The sequence below is a fragment of the Lissotriton helveticus genome, chromosome 11 (genome assembly GCF_964261635.1).
Source record: "Lissotriton helveticus chromosome 11, aLisHel1.1, whole genome shotgun sequence".
Lineage (NCBI taxonomy): Eukaryota > Metazoa > Chordata > Amphibia > Caudata > Salamandridae > Lissotriton > Lissotriton helveticus.
Genome location: NC_136072.1, coordinates 334,408,893 through 334,435,010, shown reverse-complemented (window position 1 = coordinate 334,435,010; position 26,118 = coordinate 334,408,893). Strand labels below are relative to the sequence as shown.

General features: G+C 48.3%; 1 protein-coding gene across 4 annotated transcripts in view; it reads right to left on the bottom strand.

Moving 5' to 3' along the window:
- The window catches only part of HDLBP (high density lipoprotein binding protein), a 1,657,332-nt gene that overhangs the window by 1,170,753 nt on the left and 460,461 nt on the right, over positions 1 to 26,118 (bottom strand). For all 4 annotated transcript variants that reach the window (XM_078665718.1, XM_078665720.1, XM_078665719.1 and 1 more), the window contains exon 9: positions 23,958 to 24,065. In XM_078665718.1, the coding sequence (XP_078521844.1) occupies positions 23,958 to 24,065 (108 nt within the window). The remainder of the gene's footprint in view (positions 1 to 23,957; positions 24,066 to 26,118) is intronic.

Sequence of the window (26,118 nt, the reverse complement as noted above, 5' to 3'; positions counted from 1 at the left end):
GGCTGCTGGGGGTTGAAGTCCTGACCGGCGGAGCCCAGTCAGGAGTTGGGTCGATGTCGTCCCCGCTCGGCGGAGCAGAGGCCCTGCCGCCACCCACAGGCAAAGGTTGCAGGTACGCCTCAGCGGGGCCCGGCGTGGACTTTTCCCTTTAGGACAGCCACCACAATATATCCTTTTTGCCTGCTTCTCTCCTCGTTTCTATTCAGCGCTGTCACAGGTGATGCTTGTCTCCAGCCCTCCTTGCTGCACTTTTCACCCGTTCACCCCGCCGCCGCCACTGCTCCTGCTCCGTCTCACCGGGAATCCGGGGGCTGGGTGCCGTGAAGCTAGCATGCCAGGAGCATCATTATAGACGCGATCTTCTTTCCGTTTTTGAAATGTGCTTTTAAAAATGCAGGAACGGGCAGCAGGCTTGGAGACACGCCGAAACCGAAACCAAAGCTCTTCCTCGATATCCCTTCAAGACGCCGCCACTACGATCCGACCAGAGCTCTCGCAGCATACCGCCATCACGAAACGGGGGATGGTGATAGCATTGGGGAGCCCCAAAAGAACATAGGCCGGGAATCTTGGGATGTATGTGTCAAAGTGTGCATCTATCTCATCGAGAAATATCTTCCAGTAACCCTGAATGTGTGTGCAGTCCCACAGGAGATGTGTCAAAGTGCCCCTCGCCCCGCCAGCAGGATGCGTCCCTGGTGTGATCCATCTCATGCAACTGTTCAGGCGTGTATACCAGTACGTCACCAGCTTAGTGAAAGTGTCCGTCAACCCCATGTGATAAGCAGAGTGTCGGGCACAGTAGCAAATGTCCTCCCATTCCTTATTGTTCAGGCCCCGTCCCAGCTCTCTCCCATCGCGACCTCCCCGAGTTATAGACGTGGGAATATCGATCCAGTAACATGCAATATAGGTCCGAAATGAGCCGTCTATCCGCTGTCCGTGTAATGAGCCAGTATTCATACCGGCTGAGCTTCCGATCTGCCCCCTTCCGGACCTGGGGGTTGAGTGCCCAATGACGCACCTGTAAATAATAGAGTCGCTCCGTTTCCTGCAGACCATAGTCCTGTCACAAGCACTCTAAGGGTATCACCCCCTCACCAGAGTAGATGTGAAATAAAACTCGACAGCCTGCCGGGAGCCAATGAGCGAACGCCCGCGTCTCCACCTGTTCCGAAGTCCGGATTCTCCAACAGGGGCGTAGGCGGAGATGGAAAAGTCGTTAAGTTGTGCCGGACGCTAGTCTGATCCCACACCTCCAGCGGGACTCTGGTAATATAAGAAGCGTACAAGTTAGGGGGCCGGTGCGGTCTACGGAGGAAGGGGACTTCCTGCAGTGGGCGGCCCGCCACTGCCTGATCCTGGAAAAGCCAGTGCCTTTCCGACTCCCACTTACTCCATTCCACCAGGGTCCGAAGTTGAGTCGCCTGGTAGTAGAGCAACAAGTCAGGCAGCCCCAGTCCTCCCTGCTCAGGAGGGAGCATTGCCAGCCGCAGCTTCATCCTAGGTCGCCTCCCATTCCAGATAAACTGCACGAGTTCTGACCGAGTTTGGCGGATCCAGCCCTCGGGGGGGCCAAGCGGAACGGCCCGGAAGATATACAAGACCCGGGGAAGAATGGTCATCTTCACCGCGGCCACCCGCCCCAGCCAGGAAAGTGGGAGATGCCACCAGCGCCCCAGTTCTGTGCGGAGGGTTTGGCAGCGGTTGGCATAGTTAATACGCACCGTAACATGCAAAGTTGCCGCCAGCTGTATCCCCAAACATGGGACCGCCTCCAGTGACCAGCGGAAGGGGAAGCGCTCTTCCAGGGAGGCGCGCGTGTTTCTCCAGGGAAAGGTCAAGAGCCAGCAATTTTGCCATATTAACTTTAAAGCCTGATGCCCCCGCGAACATGATCTCGACGCGGGCCAGCAGGGGATCTCTGGGAGCGGCCAAAGAGAGGACGTCGTCCGCATATAAGCTGATTGTATGGACGTACGCCCCAAATTTGATCCCCTTCACTCTCGGGCCTGTCCGCAAGGCCTGCGCCAGTGGTTCCACATATAGCGCAAAGAGTAGAGGGGAAAGCGGGCACCCCTGCCAGGTCCCGCGCTCGATGGGAAAGCGGGGCGACGAACATCCGTTAATGCGCACCGTCGGGAAAGTATAACAATTCAAAACCCACGTGCGAAATTTGACAACCATGCCCGCTTTTATCAGCACTTGTTCCAGATACGGCCAGTGGACCCGGTCAAACGCCTTCTCGGCATCAATCGCCAGCATCATGTATTCTCCTGGCAATCTCGTGGCCAGTTTAACCAGGTGGAGCACTCTTAGTATTATCGGCAGTCTGTCGCTCGGGAATAAATCCTGCCTGGTCTGGGTCGACCAATCCCTGCATGAGCAGCGCCAGCCGTGCCGCAAGGATGCTAGTGTAAAGTTTGAGATCCACGTTAAGGAGGGATATGGGCCGGAAGGCTCCGCATTGCACACGGTCCTTCCCTGGCTTAGGGATGACAGATAGTTGCATCCATCAGATCTCTCGGGATAGCTCCGGGGTCGGAGAAAGAATTAAAAAGAGCGGTCAGCAACGGGCCTATCTGGGAACAGAAAGTTTTGCAAAAAATTGCGGTAAAACCGTCCGGGCCCGGTGCCTTAGCCAAATTGAGGCGCGATATCGCCGATATCACCTCCTCCGGACGGATCGCACCATCCAGCAATTCCGACTGGTCTGCCGACAGGGCTGGAAGAACGACAGATTTAAAAAAAGCCTCACTATCCACGGGGTCAAGCCGGTCCCCGGCATAGAGGGAAGTGTAAAAATCGCTAAAAGCGTTCGCTATGTCCCCGTCCTCGGTCATTCTACATTCCTCCGGTGTGATTATCTCCTGCACCGCGTGTCGCTGTTGCAATTCTGAGTGCTCGCCCCAGCAGGCGCCCGCACCTGTGTCCGCCCGTGTAATACATGTGTGGCACTCTCAGGGCCGCATATTCAGCCCTGTCCTGGTCTAAAGCTGCCAGCTGTTGACGCACCAGGCGCAGCTGCCTCCAAACCCGGGGCACACCGTCCGCTGATGTATCAGTTACAATTCGCGGGTTCGCGCCGATAGTTCCTCTCTTGCGCGCCCGTTCTACGTTTTCCGCTGCCGAAAGTGCTATAAACTCGCCCCGCAGTACCGCTTTAAGTGCCGCCCAGTGTGTCGCCAGTGAAGTGTCTGCAGGCTGATTGTGTTCTAGATAACCTGTTATGGCCCCTTTGATTTGGTCTACCACATCTTTCCGATGAAGCAGTGTATCGCGCAGTCTCCAGCAGCGCGGAGTGCAGGTGAGAGGTGGGAAGGAGAACACTACCGAGAGCGGCGCATGGTCTGAAAGCGCCTTTGCCCCTATTCCTACCCGAGACGCCAGCGCCATGAGTGAAGTAGATGCCAATAGGTAGTCCAGTCACGCATACATCTTGTGGGCGTTCGAGTAGTATGTGTAGTCCCTGACTCCTGGATGAAAGCTCCGCCAGAGGTCAATCATCCCCAGCTCTTTCAGTCTGCAGCGCCCACCCTCCAAGAGGGTGCTTGACTGCAAGGAGCGCTGCCCCGACCTATCCAAAAGGTTATCAAAGACTAAATTGAAGTCGCCCCCAACTAAGACGTGTCTATCGGGCGACGCGGCTGCCTCGCTGAGCGCTTGGTGAAAAATCTTCTCCTGCTCCTCATTAGGTGCGTAGACAGAGCCGACTGTGAAAGTGTCGTCGCCTAGCGAGAACCTGTAAGAAAGCAGCCTCCCTCGAATATCAGCTCCCTTCCGTAGGACCTTACCCTTAAAATGTTGGGCCACCAGTATTGCAACTCCTGCGGTCTTCGAGGGGGCAGAGGAAAAAAATTGTGTCGGAAAATGGCGAGATTTCAGCCTATGGCAATCTTTGGGCAACAGATGTGTCTCCGGGAGAAGGCAGATATCTGCTTTCGAATTCTCCAGGAGCGACAAGACCGCCCTGCGCTTTACGGGATTGTTAAGGCCCGAACATTCAAAGTGAGGAGGCGCAGATCAGTCGGTAACCTTCAACCCCCCAGGCTCTGCAACTCCGTTCACTGCCATGACCGCGGCCTGTCCTCCCCCCTGCATCTGGCCAAGCCACCACCTCCCACCCCTCCAATGCCACCTGTGATACCACACTACCACACACAGCCAACCACACTCGGACCTGGAACCCCCCCACCCAAACAATGCTACCCCTGAAAACTTGCACCATCCCCTGATCCCCAAATCCTGTCACCCACCTTGTACCCTCCCTAACCCCAACCCTGAACCCCCAAACGTTCAGTATAGTCCCGGACCAGTCACTACCTTGTTCATGCCTGTAGTAGAAGTCAGTAGAGGGATACGTGGTACCGGCAACCCCAGTGGCCCCCGCCCAGCCACCATCAGTCCCGCATGGTGATAGAGCAAAAAGGAGAAAGATCCCCCCCCCTTTTTGATGGAACGCTTCAGTCCGATGTTGCGGTGTCCTTGGACACCTCTTGAATGGCCGCCGCCTGTTCCTGTGCCATCGTAGTCGGGTCCGGCCTGAGCGACACCTTAAGATCGTCTGCGTCTCACTCGCTGCCAGCCATCCCCCGAGGAACGCGGAGACCGCTCCTGCGAGGGATCCCCCGTCTCGTCACATCCTTTCGGATTCTCTGCCATTTTAATACCCAACAAGGCACATGTGTCCCTTAATGACCTGAGCTGTTGCAAGGCGCCATTCCATTTGAAGACAAGCCGGAAGGGGTGACCCCAAGAATATGGAATCCCCTTGTCGTGCAGGAATGTAGTGGCAATTTTGAAGGCCTTCCTCTTCTGCAAGGTGATGGCCGAGAGGTCTTGATATAACGCCACCTGGTGTCCTTGGTATCAGAGAGGCTGTTTCAGGCGTGCCTCCTTCATTATGCGTTCCTTTAATGGAAGGTCAGGTAGGAACGCTAGGATATCTGGAAGGAGAGCGGGCGATCTGCGTGCCAGGCCCACTCTGTGCGCCCTGTCGATGCGAATCACGAAATCCTCTCCTTCCCCAGGATCTCCCAAAATAGACCTTGCAGAAAAAGGGTGACACTATTCCCTTCCGCTTTGGAAGGCACTCCAGGGACTCTTATGTTATTTCTTCGGGAACGGTTTTCAAGGTCCTCCGCATGTGCCTGCAAATCCACCTGCTGCTTCTGGAGGCGTATGACTTCTTGCTGTTAAGTGTTCCATCTCCTCACTTCTGGTCTGGTCCGCGTCTTCCACCGCGGCCACTCGTTCCCCCAAGCCGTCCACATCACGCAAGGCTCACGATATTGTACTGTATTGTAATGTACTGTCAACGCTCCGTCCATCATTTCCTTTGGTTTTTCTTTGTTTGCCATAAGTTGGCAGGGTATGCTCAGACGTGAGTCCCTTGCTCACTTTGCCACTGGATTCAAGCAAGCCGGGCTAAAGACAGCTGAAATGCCAGAAACCGGTCCTCAGTAGCTTGTTTCCAGTCCAGGGAAGGTATGGCTTGGCAGTTCGGGCTGGACTGTTCCCATGAGGCACAGGGCCAGACTGATTTGCATATGGCCATGTCTGAACTGGGGTGGCAGAGTGGGCTAATGAACGGTGATGGATTAAACCCAGAGCAGTTGACTGGGGGTGAGTGCTTGTATTGTCAACGCTCCGTCCATCATTTCCTTTGGTTTTTCACAGTATTTGCCGGCCATGTCCTGTTTCAGGGCCTGAAAATCCTCCCGCAAGGAGTTGAATAAGGATTCCAGGAATGCTTTGGTTATGGGGGGCCCCCTCATCTTCCCACCCTGCAGTGTCTTTAGCTGCTGCCGGGGCAGACGGGCTCTTCTCCCCTTTAGGGGCACCTTTCGTCAGCATGTCCCTTATCGTGCGGCCACCCCTACGTGGCCCCGTCGACATGGTGGGCCAAGCACTGTGTTCCTGGGTGTCCCGCGGTGAAACGGCTCCAGAAGAGGTGCAATCTCCCACTAGCCTGCGGCTTCACTGATCCTCACACTGCCTCGGGGGCCAACCGCCGCCACAAGCACCGCACACCACTGCGCAGCTCCGAACGGTAGAAACCCCAGTCCTGGCTGGCTAGGCCTCAATCTTCCTAGGCCCTCGGGGAGCACCACCACTCCAGGCCCCCAACTCTTCTCGCGTCGCGGCCTCCAAGGGGGGTGGGCGTCAGAACACCGTAGATCCCAGCTCCCGGGCAAGTACTCTCCTGCGCTGCGTCCCTTAATAAGGGCTCCCCGTGCTAAGCCCCAAAGCCCGGGCCCCGAGTTGTGTGTAGGGTATCGGCAGGACCCTCTCCGCACTTGATAGTAGGGGCTCTGGAGATACCCCAGTCGCTGCAGTCCGCTCCTCGCCAGTCCCGGGGGGCCACTGTGGGCGTGAGTAGGCCCCACCGCTGCACTGCGCCGGGCTTCGGGCGCTAGGTGCAACAGCTATGCTCTGGCTCCCCAGGTGCAGGCCCCAAAGCCTGGGCCTCGAGTCTCGCGGAGGCCCACCGGTCCCGGCCAAACTCTCTCCAGAGCTGGCGCCTTCCGTGTCTTTCTCCTCGCCGACCCCCGCTGATTACTGTGGGTTAGGGAAACACCCGGAAGCACTCTACGCCAGACCCCAGGGCGCTGGGCGCCTCCGCCCGCCCCACCAGGTGCAGACCCTGAAGCCTGGGGCTCGATTTTCGCCCTCCCACGGTCAGCTCCGTCGAGCGCTTGCCCCACCGCTCACCTCGTCTCCCGGGGCAGCCGTCCTGCGTTCTCGGCGGGCCACCTCACTCCGGGGGCCCACGTAGCCCCCGCGTCTCCGCTCCCACCAGCCGGCGGGAGCAGGTGCTATACTCCTCGGGGCCGGGCCGCCCAGGCAATGCGGCGTGCGGTCAGGGTCTGCGTCGTAGGGGGCAGAGCGCCGGGCAACTGCAGCGGCTCTCCCTGCTCAGGCGAGTCGGGCTCCGAGACCCTCGAGGTGCGGGCCCCGGGAATCGTGGGGGGGGGGGGGGGTATATTTGCCAGTAATGGGTTAAAACGGGGGCTGGGGCCAGGAGCCTCACAGACTCGCATCCGTGGCGATCGCCATCTTGGCCACGCCCCCATACCTTTCTTTTTAATACTAATCACACTGCCTGGTGTGCTACCAAGGCCTTTCTAGCAGTGGCTTATTAACTTTAAAAAGTAAGTTTTTTATCAGGCAAAAAGGAATTAGTTTGCCATATCGAGATGGCAATTTTAACGCTGCTCAAATAGGCTCCACTGCCAGACCTAGAGTCATGTTTTTTACTTGTCACTACAGAGTTGGCACAATTGCGTACTACAGTGGACTGGTAACATTCAAGTTACTAGTACTAAGTACACCTCATACCATACACTAGGAACTTTTAGGTAAGATCAATATTCCAATCAGGTGTTAGCCAACGTATACATACTTTTGTGGTCAAAGCACATGCACGGAGGATGGACAGCAAGGCCTAGTGCTCTACAAAGTCGAAAAACTTTCTGGCTAGGTTTCATATAAAAACTTTTTTTTAAGGAGGTCAGGACCTTTGCTATGTAAATGCTCTAAGTATTACTTTCTTCCAGCACACATTCAAAGTCATAAAGCAGAACATTTTTCATTTTTAAGACTGATTTGTTATGAGAACATATGGAACTTGGGCCTCAGTCATTCTCTAGGTTGCCTCAGAGGGGAGGCAAGGGGAAATAAAAAGCTTGAATTTTCCCTGGGGCAGATTCTTTGCAGCCATAGTAGTGGGGTTAGGTAGTTACAAAACAATCCACTGGTGAACCAAAGTGCCGGAAAGCACAGAACAGCACACACTATTTAAAACAGCCTTTGCGCACTGTGGAAAACAAGATGGGGCTTACCCTGGGAAATCTAGAATGGTCTTGAACAGAAATTTAAGAGAACAGCACTTACATATTACAACACTGACTTAAGTGCCATTCGAATAACTTCGCAACATGTGGTTATTTGTTAGCAGTGTGCAAAAGGGTATTTTGATTATTATACAGCCTTCTCTTCCAATAGAGAAAGAAGCAGGCAGTTGTCATTGCTTCTAAAGGACCAGGTAAAAACTACAACAGGTTCATATACATTCTAACAATTTCTATGAAGCTTATACAAAGCTGTTTACCATTAGTAGTCAGGTGCAGGTTCCTGTACTGCTCACCTCACATGTCGAGGATCCCATTGACCAGGTAGCTTTCAGTGACATCCCACCAGGAACAGGAAGCAGCAACTGCTGCGGGAGGCGACCCAGAGTACTAATAGAATTACAGCGGAGCACAGATCCAGCAGAGCAACACACTTCTCGGCAGAGCTCAATGCTACAAGATGGCAGCCACGCTGCAGACAGCTAAAACCGCACTCTACGAGGCACGGTCCCAGACGCAGGCTTTAGAAATAGGAGAACTGTTCCCCTGTCCCACCCAGGTGGGTTTGATGAATGAACGTGTGGAGTCCTAGTTCCAATTGGGAGGTGGGGTGGGGAGAAGAGCTATACTGTAGAGGCATGAACAGCATCAGCAATAAGGCAGGAGTACAATAAAAAAAACACGTATTGGACCACGAGGACGACATAGGAGGAACACATCTATACTCCTACTACTTAGTGGCCAAGAATAAGGAGGGGGATGGATTGCAACACATGTAAGAGGGATACCACTTTTGACGGAAATGAAGCCCGAAACTAAAGCAAAGGGTGACCCAGAAAGGTGTTGCATTGTGATAGCACTGACTGGACCTGTAATTCATTGACCGCGCACAAATGATCTCATCGTAAAAGACAATTTAAGGGCCAGTACATTAAAGGACAGCTGTACATAGGCTCGCACATCAGGAGGATGGAAACCAAATTAAAGGATCTACTGCACCATACCAAAAGAGCAGAAAATAGGAGTCCTTTCAAAACATTCATCACAATTGGAGACTTAACGAGACCAGATGTGACAAGTAGAAAGGCCATTAATGGTGCCTAGGACAAGTACTGGCCAGGTACACTGCAGGACTAACGGAAAATCAGGAAGTTTAGCCTGCAGCGGATCAGCAAGACTGTCCCCACAGCAAAACAAAAACAATGCCCAACACCCAGAATTGCTAGACTTTGTGGACATATGGCAAGCAGCAAAGAGGACGTCTTCTACTTCACTGAGCAGCCTGAATCCATTCAGCAGATTGGAGTACTAGTCTGGGCTATCGGGATGGGCTGACTAACCTAGGATAGTCTTGAGAACCTAAGGAAGCAGCAACAGAGGCAAAACACAAAGGGATCCCATAGTAGGAGAAATGTTTTTTTAGGGAACCCTGAGGCGGAAACTGAAGAGTGCAAAAAACACTAATTGAGAGAGTCCTTGGAGATTTAAAAAATATCCACCCAAAGCACACCTAACTAGGCGAATACGCCTTGGACTATGAATGGCATCTACATCCTGAGTTTTCAGACACCACTCATATGCTCAGCTAGGTAGCGTCTGCTAAGCTCATCTGTGGGAACCCTCCCAGATGGCTGGCACACAACAACAATCTGAAAATCTGGTATTAATCCCAGCTTCGCCACTTTAATGTTTCTAAATTCATATTTGAAAACTAGGACTCTAAAAAAAATTACCTTAGTGCACTAATATAGTTCGATCTACCAAGGTGAAATGGTTATGCATGTTCATGAAATATACCTTTTGCATATTGAAGAGAGCTTATCATATTTTTATATTTTTGCTGAAAGTTTGGTTAGAAAATGAAGGTGTTCCTAAACTTAACTGGTCCAGGACAGCCTACTTGCTTTCTTTAACTTTGATTAACCTTTAAATAAAGGCTTTCCTGTATATTTAAAAATGTTTAATGTTGGTGTTCAGCTGAGTGAACAGCAGCCCAGTGCGGTTAAGGGGGCCGCATGTAAAGTTTCATTAGTGCTGCATATGGCTGGCCCCCAGGCCGTACTTGGAGTATGACTGACCTAGAAGAACTTATTAAACCCACACTGATGCCAGTGTGAGATTTAATGAAAAATGCACAGAGGGGGCATCTTAGAGATGCCCCTTGAAAAACGACCTAACACTAGGGTCCAGGCGGAGTGGCTGCTTGCCAGATGCCACCACCAGACATGTTTCTGGACCTTTGGGTCGAGAGCCTGCTGCTCTTGGTGTCAACCAATGCACAGCCTGGGACGAGGTGCCACGCCTCCTACCCCAGGATGGGCAGGGTCCACGAAGGGGAAGCTTCAAAGGCTTGCTGCCTTTGAGAGCTACCCCAGCCCTTTGCTGCTTCGAGCAACTGGCTCCCACCGGTTCTGACCCCCCTCCCCCCCTGCCCTCCCCTCCCCCCCCCACCAATTTGGGCAGAAAATCGGCAGGAAAACCAAGTGAACAACGGAGGTGTGCCCACCTTTGCCAGCCCCACCCCTCAGTTGAGGGAGGAGAGGTGAAACAACTCTGTCCCGGCCATCTTGCAGATGGGTGGACCCAGTCAACCAGAGAGAGGTATATGCCCTTTTCCACTGGAGGGTGGCATAAAGGGGGTGTACCCACCCCAAGGAAGGAACCCATTGGTCCTAACCTTTACTTACCTGTAACACCCATAAATCTAGTATTTAGGGGCACAATTGAAACTTGCCTCCTCAGACAAGAATCGGCAAGAAGAGCAGACGGACCGAAGAAGCAGTGTTGAACTAAGAATGAGAATGCCCACTGACTTGGTCCCAGCCCTAGCGGCCTGTCCCAAACTCAACCTGCTCCAGTGAAATCCCGGTGTGCCTGCAGCCAGCAAACTCAAGAACCCAGAGGACCTGCCCTTCCCTGCCTTCCAATCCATGGACTTTGTCTCCCTTGAGCACAGGATTTGCTTACCCACAGACTCAAGCCCCAGCCAAAACCACAAATCTTCCTCAGACGCCCACAGCCAGAGTTCGAGAGGCCCAACACCACGAGGAGGTCTCCCCAGCAATCTGAGATCTGGTGATCGCTGACCTGCCTTGAATCTCCAAGCAAAGCCTGCATTCCCTTTCTAGAGGATCCCCCGACCGCAACCAGAGCTGGTAAGAAAAAGCCTGATGCCTAAAGACACCACTGCACCAGACATCCCACGGCCTTGGGTAGCCCAACCAACAGTATCCCAGCATCCCCAGGCATCCTAACTTACCTCTCCAACTGGTGGACACCTCCAGAAGATCATCCCAGAGCCTGTAGCCTTTGTTGCAACCAGAGAAACCCCATTGATAACAGGGGACCCGACGCCAAAACAGCACCCTGCACCCAGCCGCAGCGGGTGTATTTTAGGTGGTAACTCAGATGCCCCTTTGCCCTGAGCCTAACACCAGGAGCTTTGCTCCCACAACCTTGTGGCCCGCTCGTGAACAGCAACCAACTGGAGGCCCCTATCCTCCATTGGATAACATTTGGCCTCAGCACTCTGCACCCGGCCACCCTAGTGCAGCCAAGGGTGCTTTGAGAGTATCCTAGACTCTAGGGGACCCCTGGATCAAACCCCAGAATACCAACTTCCACAAACTTGTAATTTCCTGCAAACCGATAATGCAAACCTAAGGGAGGAATTGAAGTGAACGGTTTTCCTAGAAAATTCTTCCAAAGGAAGTATTGGTTTGTATAAAACACTGAAAAACTGCAAATGTACGAAAACTGATTTACTTACCTTTTCCCTTGGAAGTGTCCATGTGATATCTAGGCATATAACACCGAGTAGTAAAAGTAACCTAAAAACGTATTCTAAAAAGTAATGTTCAAAGTAATCTGTAAAGTAACTTAAAAGTAATTTCGTAATATTTACTTACCTCTAATTCAACCAACTCCATTTGAACCTGCATTCTGGTTTAAGATTTAGCAAATTATTATTTCACTTACCTGCACCAGGCTTTGCTTGGTTCCCGAAATAAAACAATATTTGTGATACGAACAAATTGGACCGAGTTCAGTTGGAGTGTGTGATATCATTGTGTCCAACAAATGCTTAACACTAGCTTCTGAAAAAGCTTTACTGCTCGCCCACACTATATATCACAAAAGGTACAAAGTTCCCTGGGGGAAAGGTAAAATGTGTGCGTTTGGAGGAGGAGAGCAAGGGCAGGGAACAGGGTGTTCCCTTGTTGGAACTAGAAGACCTCACACACCCAGTAAGCTAGATGTCATGCTTCATCATTGGTCTCCTGCTCCTCGTCAGACTGGCGCTGCAATGTCCGACGGGCACCAATTAGGCGCTCTTTGTTGGAGATCTTTTGTTCCAGCCAATGGTTGAGTGCGTGCGAGGGGTCAAGTGAAGGTGTAGTCGTGAGGGAATAGTGGTTTAAAAAAGGTGGGTCAGTACACAAGGACCTTTATTCACGTGGCTGACTCCCTTAATTAAAAAGGTGGGAGGGGAGGTAGGGACTGTAAGGGGCACAGCGAACTACCTCAAACCTCTAATAAGGTCGACATGTTTCATGCCCAACTGGCAATTCTTCAGGACCTAAGGTGCTCAGTACTACACTGTGAAAAAACAATAAAGTAAAGGAAATAAAAGATACAACCTCTCTGGGTCAGTATGGGGGCAGGCCAGAAGGTCCTGCTCTAGCGGGATGACCCAAGGAGTGTCCCTAATGGGCCCCGCAGTCTGTTCCCGTGGGGCTGCACAATAAGGTACGATGCGTCTAGTGCGTGCAGCCAGGGCTCGAAAACCTACCCACACGAGTAGCGCTCCAAAGGTAGCGCGGAACAGCTGGAGCGCTACGCGTGTGGGTAGGTTTTCGAGCCCTGGCTGCACGCACTAGAGGCATCGTACCTTATGGCCTGCCCCCATACTGACAGCCACGTGAATAAAGGTCCTTGTGTACTGACCCACCTTTTTTAAACCACTATTCCCTCACGACTACACCTTCACTTGACCCCTCACACGCACTGAACCATTGGCTGGAACAAAAGAACTCCAACAAAGAGCGCCTAATTGGCGCCCGGACATTGCAGCGCCAGTCTGACGAGGAGCAGGAGACCAATGATGAAGCATGACATCTAGCTTACTGGGTGTGTGAGGTCTTCTAGTTCCAACAAGGGAACACCCTGTTACCTGCCCTTGCTCTCCTCCTCCAAACTCACACATTTTACCTTTCCCCCGGGGAACTTTGTACCTTTTGTGATATATGGTTGACTGGACATGTACACTGGACCCCGTAAAGTATCGTCCACATGTGGTTCCCACTTTTGTATTGAATGCTCGCCCACTACCACAAATCGAGAGTAAGGTGCCATCTACCTTTACATCTGCCTACCTCTGGGCTCTGTGCACACTATACCTCATTTTGGTATAGTATATAGAGAATCGGCTTCCTACAATATAATAAACCAAAAAGAGGTATATTGTGTAGAGTATAGGTATTCCTTATGAGTAGATCGGGCTTGCTTTAACAACTAGAAGGCACTCTTTGTGGTAGTGTGGTCAAGGAGCCTTAGACTTATCAAGGAGTGTTTATTTTTAGACACCAAGAACTTAGTTCTTGCGTAAGTACTTTATACAGATAATGTTACTTACCCAGGAAGCATCTGTTCTTGGCATGTAGAGCTGTTTCACATGCTTTGCATACTCCTGCCATCTAGTGTTGGGTCCGATGTTTGCAAGTTGTTATTCTTCGAAGAAGTCTTTCCAGTCACGAGGTAGGTGACTCCTTCTTTCGGTGATAGTGCGCATGGGCATCGACTCCATTGTTAGATTGTTTTGCAGCAGAGGGTGAGAATGGCGTTACAGTAGAATAAAGATGTCCATGTGTATGTATATAGAGAGCTGCAACAGGTACAGGTACCAGGGGAGGCAGGTGGGCGCATGTGAATCTACAGCTCTACATTCCAAGAACAAATGCTTATTGGGTAACGAACATTATCCGTTCGAGGCATGTGCGCTGTAGATCACATGCTTTGCATAGATTATACAGCAGTATACTCCCAAAGCAGTGGCTAACCTGTAGCTGTTGGAGTGGTCTGAAAGAGTGTTCTAAGTACTGCATGGCCTACACAGGCTTGTTGTCTTGCTAACACATCTACACAATAGTGCTTGATGAATGTGTGTGGTGTAAACCATGTTGCAGCTTTACAAATGTTAACTATGGGGATGTTTCCTAAGAAAGCCAGAGTAGCCCCTTTTTTCGAGTGGAATGCGCTCTAGGGGGCATTATTAAAGTTCTTTGCTTTTGCTTAACAAATTTTAATGCATTTAACAATCCATCTGACAATACCAGACTTGGATACAGGATTACACTTGTATGGTGGAGCAAAAGCAACGAAAAGTTGTTTTACGAAACAATTTTGTTCTAAATGTAATACAAAAGGGTTCTTCGAACATCTAAGATGTGTAGAGCTCGTTATGCCACTGAATCAGGTTGAGGAAAGAATACAGGTAACTCAACCGATTGATGAATATACAACGTTATCCCGCATACCATTACCCCGCATTTTTCACGACGAAAATGCAATTGCTCCGCGATACCATTACCCCGCAAACTTTCACTCCTCATATGACTTTACACGCATGCCTTTACAACGCAAATGCATGTGTGGTGAAGTCAAACTATGTAAAAGTGCACACACACACACAAACTTTCATCTAGGAAAAGCCTCACCGAAAAAATGTCACAATATCTGGACTTTTTTCTGATCGATCATGTGAAAACCTTACCTTCGTATATCCGTGATACCACGGATTTTATGAGAACTATTATTGATATTGTATGGGAATCAGACATGTTCATGATTGTTCTTGATGTTACAGGATTATATACATTCATTTCCCATGAACATGGCATGCATGCAGTGAAATATTTTCTTAAAACTCGTTCATTAAGGTTTTCCAAACATAATGAAATGCTACTTGAGTTTGTCCTTTTGCCTCAACAATAACATTTTCCGGTTTCAAAAACGATATTTCAGGCAATATAGGGGGACAGCCATGGGACCCTGCTTCGCCCACAGCTACGCGAACTTGTTCGTCGGCTGGTGGGTGAAGCAGGTTGCCTAGGCTGACGAGAATCAGCTCTGGGTCTCATCAATTGCTGGGTGGTACCGATACATAGACCTTTTTATTTTTTGGAAAGGTCCCCGAACGGAAGCGGAGTCCTTTATCAAGCATTTAAATGACAACACAGTGAACATGCATTTTAATGGTAACATAAGTGACACCGAGGTAGACTTCCTAGATTTGAAAGTCTTCATTAGGAAGGAAAAATATGCACCTCATATCGTAAAGCCACTGCAGGGAATTAGATTCTAGAAGCAAGTAGCTGCCATCCCAAACCCCTAAAGAATAGCATTCCGTATGGGGAATTGCTACGTCTCAAGAGAAACTACACTAGCCAATGATTTTGAAATTGCAGCTCAAGAGTCGATATCAAGGTTTAGAGCAAGAGGTTACTCGGATCAGATTTTAGAACAAGCAAATGACAGTCCAAATAATTCCGAGAACAAATCTTCTTAGAGATAAGAAAAGAACAATCATAAAAGACGATAATACACCTAGTTTTATCACCACCTTTGAGAGACTCTAAAGAAATACACAATATCATGACACATAACTGGCATATTCTTAAGGCAGATGGCTTATTTGGGAAAGAGATAGCAAGTCATCCTAAAATCACATATAGAAAAGAAAAAAGAAAAAAAAAAAAAAACGATCTCCGAGAGATCATTTAGTACATAGTAATTTTGACTCAGTTCCACGTACACAGAGACTAGGTAATTTGACTGGGTTTTTCCATTGTCAAAATTGTAAAGCGTGTAAGGCCAGTACCAGGCAAACCAATTATGAAGGTCCGGGGAAATCAATGATCAGGAAAATTAACAAATGCCTGACATGCACTACCCCATTCTGTGTGTACTGCCTAGTGTGTCCTTGTAAAACGCAATACATCGGCAGCACAATCCACCCAGTAAAGAGGAGAATACTTGAACATGCCAGGGCAATTCAGCATAATGACCCAAACTATCCAGTGGCCAAGCACTTTGCAAAATAACACAAAAGTGATCGCAATCTCTTGCGCTTCTTCTGCTTAGACCAAGTTCCCATCAAAGAAAGAGGTGGAGACCGGGAAATCCAGTTACGCCGTCTCGAGTCAAGATTCATCATTGATCTTAACACGAGAACTCCTTTTGGTTTGAACACAGAGGAAGAATTAGCCATACATTTAGGCAAATAGGTCCCTGTTCTTATGTACCTTAACAAATAATTACAGTACTTGTAAAAGCTGAATCTAATGAAAAACATTTTTATTTTATTTTCATTTTCATAACACATTGTAGAAAAAGGGTTTATTTTGTGAAAAATGAATTATTTGATAGTAGGCCAGAAGCATTCAACTGATGAAAAATGTTTGCAAATGTGCCCATCTACGGCTTAATTTCCGTTTTAAATTATCAATAGAAATGATTTCTAATCAATGTGTTCAATTGAACAGATCGATTTGACAGATTTTGTTTTATTACATGCCCATTAGGGCTTAATGTTTTGGTAAGGCCACATTGTTTGGTTTAACATTGCTATACTTAAAACACTTTAAGATGGCCGAACTGAATGAAATGAACTGAAGTGCATCGTTTGTTTTGATATAGGAAATGATGTAATCAAATCATCACGTGAAAGTTTGATTAAAAAATGAATTAATGTGCTGTGCAGTAACAGCTGGAGGAAGGCGCTTAGCCGAAACGTGCCCTGTTATGCTGTGAATTAAAAAAATTCAGAAAATAAATATGAACTGACTTGAGCCACGGAGTGCGGTCCATTCTTTTGCCCCCGTGAAGGAAATCGAGCGAGAATATATATAACTATATAACTACTGGCAGTCGCCAGTAGGTAGTTCTAGTTAGGATCTAGTTAGGAACTATTTTCCATAGGAAATTCGCAACATTCTATTGCCAATAACGTCGGCGCCAGTCGACGAATCTTCACGAAATTTTTAAAACTTATGGGGCGCTTCAGTCCGTTCCTAACTGGAAATTTCGGGGTGATTTGTCAAGCGGGGCCGAGAAAAAAGGGGGGGGTCCCAAAACGTGTTTTCCCCATGCAATTTGCCATAGGAAACTTTAGACATGGCTACAGCCCGAACTGCTGAACGGAATTACACCAAATTTGGCAAAACGGTAGCCTTTGGTTCAGAAAGATCCTTTTTTTTTTTTAAAAAGTCCAGACAGCGTTTGGATCGGATTTGAACTGTTTGTGCAAGAAATGTTTTGGAATTGCCTTAACACTGTTTTTTTGATTACCAGTACACAGTGAATAATTTGTGGAATCACATGCTCTTGACTATAAATTGAACTTACATTATTATATTATTTCCTTACCATACATACCTTATAGGATTTGTGAACAGTGCGCATTTGGGTTTAAACAGGTTCTGTTTGACATATGTTGCATATTTGGGCCTGGAAGGGCTAACCAGGCATTTAACCAAGTGCTGCACCAGTATATAGAAACTGTGTAGAATTGATTACCAAATTGATTGAATACTGTATATAAAATTTAGGTGTGCAGGTTATACATTTTCATTGTATATTCTCACGGTACATTGACCATGTGGAATGTCGTCCTCTTGGTCTGAGTCGAGCTCCAGGATGGCGATCGGCTCCTGCTCCTCCTCGGTTCCCATGTTCTCGCTAGCCTCTTCGTCCAATTATTGCCCGAAGATGTCCAGAATGGAGCTTGTGTGCTGGCTCTGCATGTCTCATTGTCGAGCCAGACAGTCGCAAAGTGTTTTCTTGGAGCGGAAAGCCTGGCACACGTCGCAGTCTTGTTCTGTGTTCGTGTGACAAGCACAGGTTACACTTAGTGTGATGATGCGCGGGTATTTCGGGTGACACCAATGGCAGAATTTGAAGGGAGTTCGTTCCATCGACTGCAGGTGGACCCAATGCGGGTAGGCCAGATGGTCTTCCACAAACTTTTTGTTCGAAAGATTATTTTAAGTAATTACAATACACGATAGAAAGGGAGACCCGATGGAACACAATACCGTCAAAGGTGAGTATCTTGCGCACAGAGGGAAACCGAAGGAACAGTGTCAAACCGGAGCACAACGATAGACGTCATGACCCCAAACAATCTAACAATGGAGTCGATGCCCATCACCGAAAGGAGTCATCTACCTCGTGACTGGAAAGACTTCATCGAAGAAAAACAAGTGCCAGCATCTGGACCCAACACAAGATGGCGATCTATGCACAGCATGTGATCTACAGGTCATATACCTCGAAAACTCAAGACCAATTTATTCCGATTTTTGTATAATTTTCGACACCAAGATAATTAGAATTAGGTAAGGCCTTTAGACCTTATAGATTTTTACAGGTGTGAGAAAGTGCCATCTTTCTTGCCTTGGTATGCCCCCACTTTTTTTCTGAACGGCTGATGTACTTAGACTGAGTGTGCCCTGGGCCCCTGCCAATCAGGTACCTAGGGCCTGTGTTCCTTCTCTAAAAACTATGCTGAAACAAAATACCCAATTGGCATCTCTGGCCCCCTGTCAGCCCTTAGTAAATGGTACCCTAGGTACCCAGGGCATGGTGGCTGGAGAAGACCCCTGAGGGCTGCATCACTGATGGTGCCACCCTCAGGGGCCCTGTACCCTGGTACCCACACCCTGCCTTTGCAGGCTGAGTGCCTAAGTACAGAACTAAAACAATTGTCGACATGGCACACATCCCTGTGTGCCATGCCCACAGAACCCACTGCCCTGGCATACCTCAGTCACCCCTCTAGCTGGGTGCCCTATGCCAGAGGTGAGGGCACAGGTGCATGAACCCTGTGCCCCTGCAGTACCCAGGACCATTCCTGGGCACTTTAAGTGCAGTGATGCCATTTAAGAGTATATGGTGCTGGGAGGTTGTCATTACAAACTCCACAGCACCATAATGGCTACACTGAAGACTGAAACGTTTGGTACCAAACTTCTCAGCTCATTAAACCCGCACTGATGCCAGTATGGGATTTAATGTAACATGCACGAGAGGGCATCTCAGAGATGCCCTCCAAGACCCGAACCTACAATCCACGTCTGGGCTGAGTGGCTGCAGAGGCTGCCACACAGTAGACATGTTGCTGGACCCCTGGGTGGAGAGCCCCCGCTCTCCTGGGTTAGCAACAAAGCACATCCTGGGCGAGGTGCTATGTCTCCTCCCCCAGGATGGACAGGGGGAAGCTTCAAAGGAATACCGCCTCTGAGAACTTCTCCAGACCATTTGCTGTACCCAGCAACCAGCCCCCCACCAGTCCTACCCTTAATCTGGCGGGAAGACTGGCGGGAAAACCCACGTCAGGAAGGGGGGGTGCCAACCTGTGCCAACTCCACCCCTCAGGTGGAGGAGGCGAGGTGAAGCACGACCCCGGGCTCCGGCCATCTTGTAGATGGGGAGTCCTGCCTAATCCCAGCTAGGCTCCTGCCCCCCTCCCACAGGAGAGGAGCAGGCTAGGGGGTGTACTCACCCCAGGACAGGGACCCATTGGTCCCTGCCCTTGCCCTACCTGTAACGCCCCTAAATTTAGTATTTAGGGGCTCCCTGAACCTTCCTTCCTCAGATCCCGATATCAAAAAGAAGATCAAGAAGACCCGCCGTGCAGCTGCTAACAGGACAACAACAACTGACTTGGCCCCAGCTCTACCGGCCTGTTGATCCTGGATCCTGCTCCTGCCTAAACCCAGCGACCTCCGCGGACAACAACCTTGGAACACCCAGAGGACCTGCCTGCCTTGACCCTAACAACGATTGGGACTCCCATTAGCAGAGGCTCTGCTGCAACAACCCACCTGGTGCCCACCAGGAAGGTCCGGACCAGCCCACTCTGCACCAGCCGAGCCCGGGCCGGGCCAACCCAAACCAAGACCACGAGGACGTCCCCCCCGGCGACTGGGACCCGGAGTCCAGTGCCCAAAGACCCTCCTCGACGAAAGAGCCGACGCCTGCAGACTGAGAACCAGGGGCCACCCCAACCGCGACCAGCAGAGGGTAAGATTTTCCAACACCCAAAGACACCCCTGCACCCGACGCCCTACAGCCCCCTGTGCCTCCCTTTGGGGTACCTACCTGTGCTCCAACATCCCAACTTACCTCTCGAAGTGCTGGTCGCCCCTGGAGAGTCACCGGCCCCGAGCCTGCAGCCTTTGTTCCTCATTGGATAACAATGAGCGCCCGACGGCTCAAAAGCACCCTGCACCCAGCCGCCCAAGTGCCGCTGGCTGTGATCCCTGTGTCCTATCCTACTTCCCCCCCCCTCCCTTGCCCTGAGCAAGTAACCAGGAGCCCAGCTCCCACAGCCGCGTGGCCTGCTAGCCAGCCGCCACCAACCGAGGGCCCCCCCCCCCTTCCCTCATTGGATAACATTGGGCCTACCTACCTCTGCACCCGGCCGCCCCTGTGTCACTGGGATTGAACTAACTGTACTTACCTGACCCTGGGGGACCCCTGAGTCTCTGCCCAGTACCTCAACTTCAACCAAGTAATCACCCGGAAACCGATAATTCACTTACCTGCCATTGGATAACATTGACCCATTTTGACTCGAAAATGTTCTAGGTGTGAAGTTTTGAAGACTGCAAATATTCACATAAAATCAGCCAAAATCTGATTTCCGAAGTACTCACCTGTGATCATGGGAGAAGCCAGTACTGTACCTTTCAGCCCAGTACTGAACCGCAAAAGTAATCCCTATCGGGGTAACTAGTAATCTGTATTTTCTCATTAGGAACCCATTGTCTGCTTTTCTATGAAATTTCTTTTAAGTGTCTACTTTTGAAAACTGCAAATATTCTTTAAAAATCGTACGACATACTGAAACGCAATTACCTACCTGATTTGAGTTAAGACCCCAGTGTTGGCCCTAGAAGACCAGTACTGGATTACAAAAGTAACGCGATCGTACTTTACCTGCAACCTGAATTTACTCCCATTGAACAACATGGTCAGATTTCCATTGAAAAGTTTCCAAGTGTGAACTTTTAAAAGAGCTTTATGTTCATGAAAATTAACTACAGTAACAAACGTTTTTGATAATCTGGTTTCAGTTTAGACCCCAGGACTGAATCTAAGATCTAGTCCTGGGACTACTTAAGTAATCTATATAGTAATCAACTGTACTTACATGTGGAAAACCCATTGAGCTCAATGCTATATATAGTGTGTTTGAAGATTGTGTTGCTTAACTGTCAATATTGTATCAATTGTGTACCCAAACTTTATTGCTACTTTGAATAGTAATTACATGAGTACTCATATTAAGAAAAGTATATTTTTATACCTGTTGGTTCTAAAAATAAAACAACTATATCTGTTGATATAAAACAATTAGCCTGCAGTTCAGTCTTTGAGTGTGTGAAACCTTTTGCTGAATAGGTGTGTACATCAAATGCTTTACACTGTCCTCTGGTACTGCCTTACTGCACGACCAATCTACCACTTGAGAGAAAGGTCAGTTCTGACTTTAACCTCTGTTATACCTCTGGGATTGGTGGACTCTATACACACTACTTCATTCTAGTCCAGTATATGTAGAGCCACGTTCTCACAGCTTTGATGAGTCAGTCGTCTAGGTACAGGAAGACGGGAATGTGTTATCTTCTGAGGTGAGCTGCCACTATTGCAAGGTATTTGGTAAAGACTCTGGGAGCAGTAGTTACCCTGAATGGGATTACTTTGAAGTGGTAGCGTTTGCCTGCTATCGCAAATCTGAGTTATTTTCGATGAGCTGGATGAATTGTTGAAGTGTTACCATGTGGAAGTGTTCTGACAGTATGTATTGGTTTAACATTCCGAGATCCAGAATCCGTCTTAAAGAGCCATACTTCTTGGGGATTAGAAAATAAAGAGTAAAACCCCTGAACCGTGGTACTCTAATGGAACTGGTTCTATGGCATCCTTTAGTAAGAACGACTGCACTTCTTGTTTGAGTAACTAAGTGGTCTGGCGACAGTTTGTGAGAGCAAGTTGGACATTTAGAGGGTTGGTGATAAGCTTGAGGCAATAACTGTTTTGTAAGTCAGATTAACCATTTGTCAGTTGTTATGGATTGCCAAATGGGGAGAAATTGTTGAAGTCTTCCCCGACCGGTTTTAAGTAATCGGGAGAAAGTGTGGGCAAGTCAGTGCTTATTGGGAGAAAGGGTGTTACAGTGTGGCACCTTTACCCCTACTTTTTGAGTTGTTTCCTCTTTGAAGAAAAACAACTTGCATACATCCGGACCCAACACTAGATGGAGCACACATTCCTCGAACATAGATTTCTCGACCCATTGTGTCCTTGACCTGCAGGTTGCTGGTTCCTTGAAAGCCTCTTTGCCTGGAACAAGATGCATTGCCAGGAATTGACTTTTGCTTTGTGAAGTTAAGAGAGAGAGTCTAGCAAAAAGCATATCAGCAATTTCTCTTCCTCCTACTGGACTCCATACCGCTCTGCCGCTCTTTTACACATTCGGGTGGCAACATCTTCGGGTGAATCGCCATCGAGGTACTGAGACTTTTCATTGTCTTCGTACCACTCAATGTCTTGGAACCGGTCCCGCGACTATGGGTTCTCGACTTCATAGAATAGTTCATGTTCCTCCTCTTAATGCGGCTCTGGTGTCATTGAGGGTTCCACTTCCCCAGAGTGTCTCCTCATGTGCACTTTCCATCCGAGGTTTCTACGGTTTCAAAATCCCTGGAGGGAGGTGAAGTCTTTTTTTGTAAAGGATCGCAGCCATTTTTACCTTGAGTCTTCTATCCTTGCAAAAAAATTGAGGGTACATTCTTCAGCATTGTGTCTTCTCCAAGGTTCAACCACCTGCTGTTTCATTAGTATGGGACATCATGGGCTCTTATCCTTAGACTTGCCTTCAGTCGTAAAAAAAAGTGGCTGTAAGTTTCTTGATGTTTCAGTTCAACCACTTCAATTTTTATCTGCATTACCTGAGAACGCTTCTTTCATCTTGTGTTCCCACTCGACATCAATCTCTTTTCAGCTTCAGAGCCCTTTCCCCTTGCTTCTTCGGTGGTATTATCCTCACTCAATAGTCCAAGATCTCTCAATGACTGTTGTCTTCCGCCCCTGCATGGCATAGTGTGCCCACCTTTGCTTTTCACATGCCCTCAGCTTTTGTGGTTGGTATTCTGCACAGGCTTTACAGGTGTCAGTCTTGGGGTCTCTTGGCAGGCAGAGATTGCCCACCTGGTGGTTGTAACCCTAGGCATACTTGAGGGCTATTCGGGCAAAAACAGAAAGATGTGTTCTCCATCTCACAGAGAGCAGTCCGCTCAGTGTCCGCCCAGTCTGTGCCATCCACTCAACAAATGTTCCATCTCCTTTAGTGATTTTCGGTGGACGTCGGTGGAATTTCTGGGTGAGGCTCACTTCCTTTTGGTATGGCAATTATCTTCCCCGGTATTTTTCTTTCCTTCCTTTCGATAAATGGAGAGCTTCACACCAATACTTTCAAACCAAAAGCACGAAAAAAGTATATGAAGATGGCCACCATGGGCAAAGACTTCTAGGGAGAACGTCTGAAATCAGGAGAGGCTGTACAAAGCACCAAATGGTGAGGAACAGATTCCCCCCCCACCCCCCCAACCAATAGGTGGCAAAATAATGCACAGCATGTGAATCCTGAAAACATTCACACTGCAAACCGTAGGTGCACCAAAGGATTGCTGAGTGGTAATAGGGAGCAGAGAACTCAAGAAACTCCAATAAATGTCTCCACAAAGTGTTGGTTCAAAGACCCAGGGGGGCACATCCAACCCAAAAAGTAGAAGAAAACAATTTACCCTGGAGACTATGCGTATTGCCAAGGGAGAGCCACTACACCTCATTAATCAAGACTTCTTCAAACAAAAACTGGCACACTTCCAAACCCAACACTAGATGGCAGGAGTATGCAGAGCATGTATATCTACAGCTACATATCCTGTTAACACTATATTCTTAGGAACCTTACCTTAAGGGAGGCATACAGCAATTACAACTACTTTCCAAGCAATGTCAAAGTCCCAGACATACCTTTGGTATCTGCTGAGTGATTTTTGCCAAGTTCTGCCCTTTTTTGCCAATGATGAAACGATGAAGCCATGATGGGGCAGAAACGGATGAGACGATGAAACTGTTGGCCTGAAAGAAAGAAGTAAAATGAATTTAGAAAATTAACATTTAACCATTTACACCAGTCACAATGTGTCTGCAGCCTGACAACACTTCTAAATTCAGATGGTGCAAATGTTTTTAAAGGTTTTGTCCCAAGTTATTAGGGGTCAACAATGTACCTATGAACAAGCCTAACATCAAATTAGTAGAGTAGTCACAAATATGTGAGACTGCTTCTTTGAGTGATTTGTGACAAAACTGCAATACGTTGTTAGATTATGCTCGCTGATACTTTTTAATTCCATGTATAAGTTAGCATTACCTACGCCATTTTCCTTTAGATGCCATTTTCCTCTTGATCGAAACTAATCCTGCTGGATTTTGAGAAATGCTTCTTGCTAAGTTTTGTTTCTGCAACAAAGAACTGTTGGTGCCAGTGGATAACTTTCCCTCTGGGTAAAGGCCCTCTCCCACCTGTCTGGCAGTTTATTTGCAGAGCAGAGTGGAACGGCCTTGAAAATGTTCTGGCTTGTGCAAGATACGAGAGTAGAAGTCTTTTCTGTCTCTACGCTGTTCATCCACATCAGTTTGGAAAATTCCACGGTGGGTGTGTTATTAGTTGACAATGCAATGCATATCATGTATCTTTATGCTTACAGTTTCCCAGTTCCCTCTAGCACTCGAGACTGCAGATGGGGCCTCACTCTGAGCTTGCACAATAAATGATTATCTGTGTATATTCTCCACTGTTTTCTTTGACTCTTCGTTTGGCATTTAAGACTGAGAGTGGGTCAGTGGTGGCCCTAATCGGGTCACTTCCTTCAACGTATATGTTTAAACCTCTTTAAATTCATAGCAAAGATGGGTGGGTTACATTTGAATCGATCAGAAAAACAGCAAATAGACTACTAGAGTTAAAGAAGTTACTTCACTGTAATGAATTTGTTATATATGCACAAGCTATATAAAACATTCATAAAAATCTCCATATTTCGCAAAACTTCTCCTGGCAGATCTGACAGCATGGCCCACCATACGGCTTAGCAAAACCTGCTATGGTAGCGGTTTAATTTAAACCCAACTCCACTTTTTTTTAAATACCAATTCAAGTACCTATTAGACTGTTTTTGCATTCGTGACTCTGGAGGTCCTAGATTCTGAATACATTGGTAATAGGCATACCTGAACTTTACTCCTGGCAGGAAATTGAACTGTTTGTTCACCACACTAAAATGATGAGATGCAACAACTATACACCAAAATGTCTACTGGTCTCATTCCCCATTTCAAATGCAGTGAATAATTATGTACAGCAGTCCCACATCATGCAGACAAACCACATTGGACAGAATTATGGAACAAATGGCTTGTTACCAATGTGAATTGATAGGCATAGCTTTGTAACGATAGGAATGTATTCCTCTCCTCTTCATCAGTAGTTGTGAAAGTTGCATGTAAATATATGGTGGAAAATCTTTATTACGCTAAATGACTTTACAGAACAGAAAACTACTGTACTCCAGCTTCTGTTGAAAATCGCATGCAATAAAAGTTGTAAACCAATCCAATTTCAATCTCTATTTCGATCTGTTTGATCATAAAAGATATACAAACAGTCAAATAATTTAACAGATCAGTAAAGCATTAGTTATAAAAAATTTCATATATGAATCAGTTCATCGTCTACAGGGCTTAAAATCATTGGTCAAATAAAAAAATTTAAAAGCCGCCTCCGCCTTCAGGAGGCGGGTACGAATATGCCACATCGCTGTTAGGTACTTTGCTACTGCGAACACAATTGGGGGTGACACCTCAGTCTTTAGGATTCTGTACGCAGGAAGGTACTGTTTAAAACCCAGATTTTTAAGCAGGGGGACAAGCCAGGGTTTCCTAGTTACTTGGTAGGCTTTACAAAAGAGTACCACGTGTAAGTCATCTTCTTGAGAATGCGCACACGCCGGACAGTGCTGTGTGGTCGGGGGCGAAGACCAAGAACTGGTGAATGACCTCAGGGGTAAAGTGCCATATCTCCACTGGAGAAATAGCTTCCTGGTTAGCACAGGGTTCATGCCATCCAAAC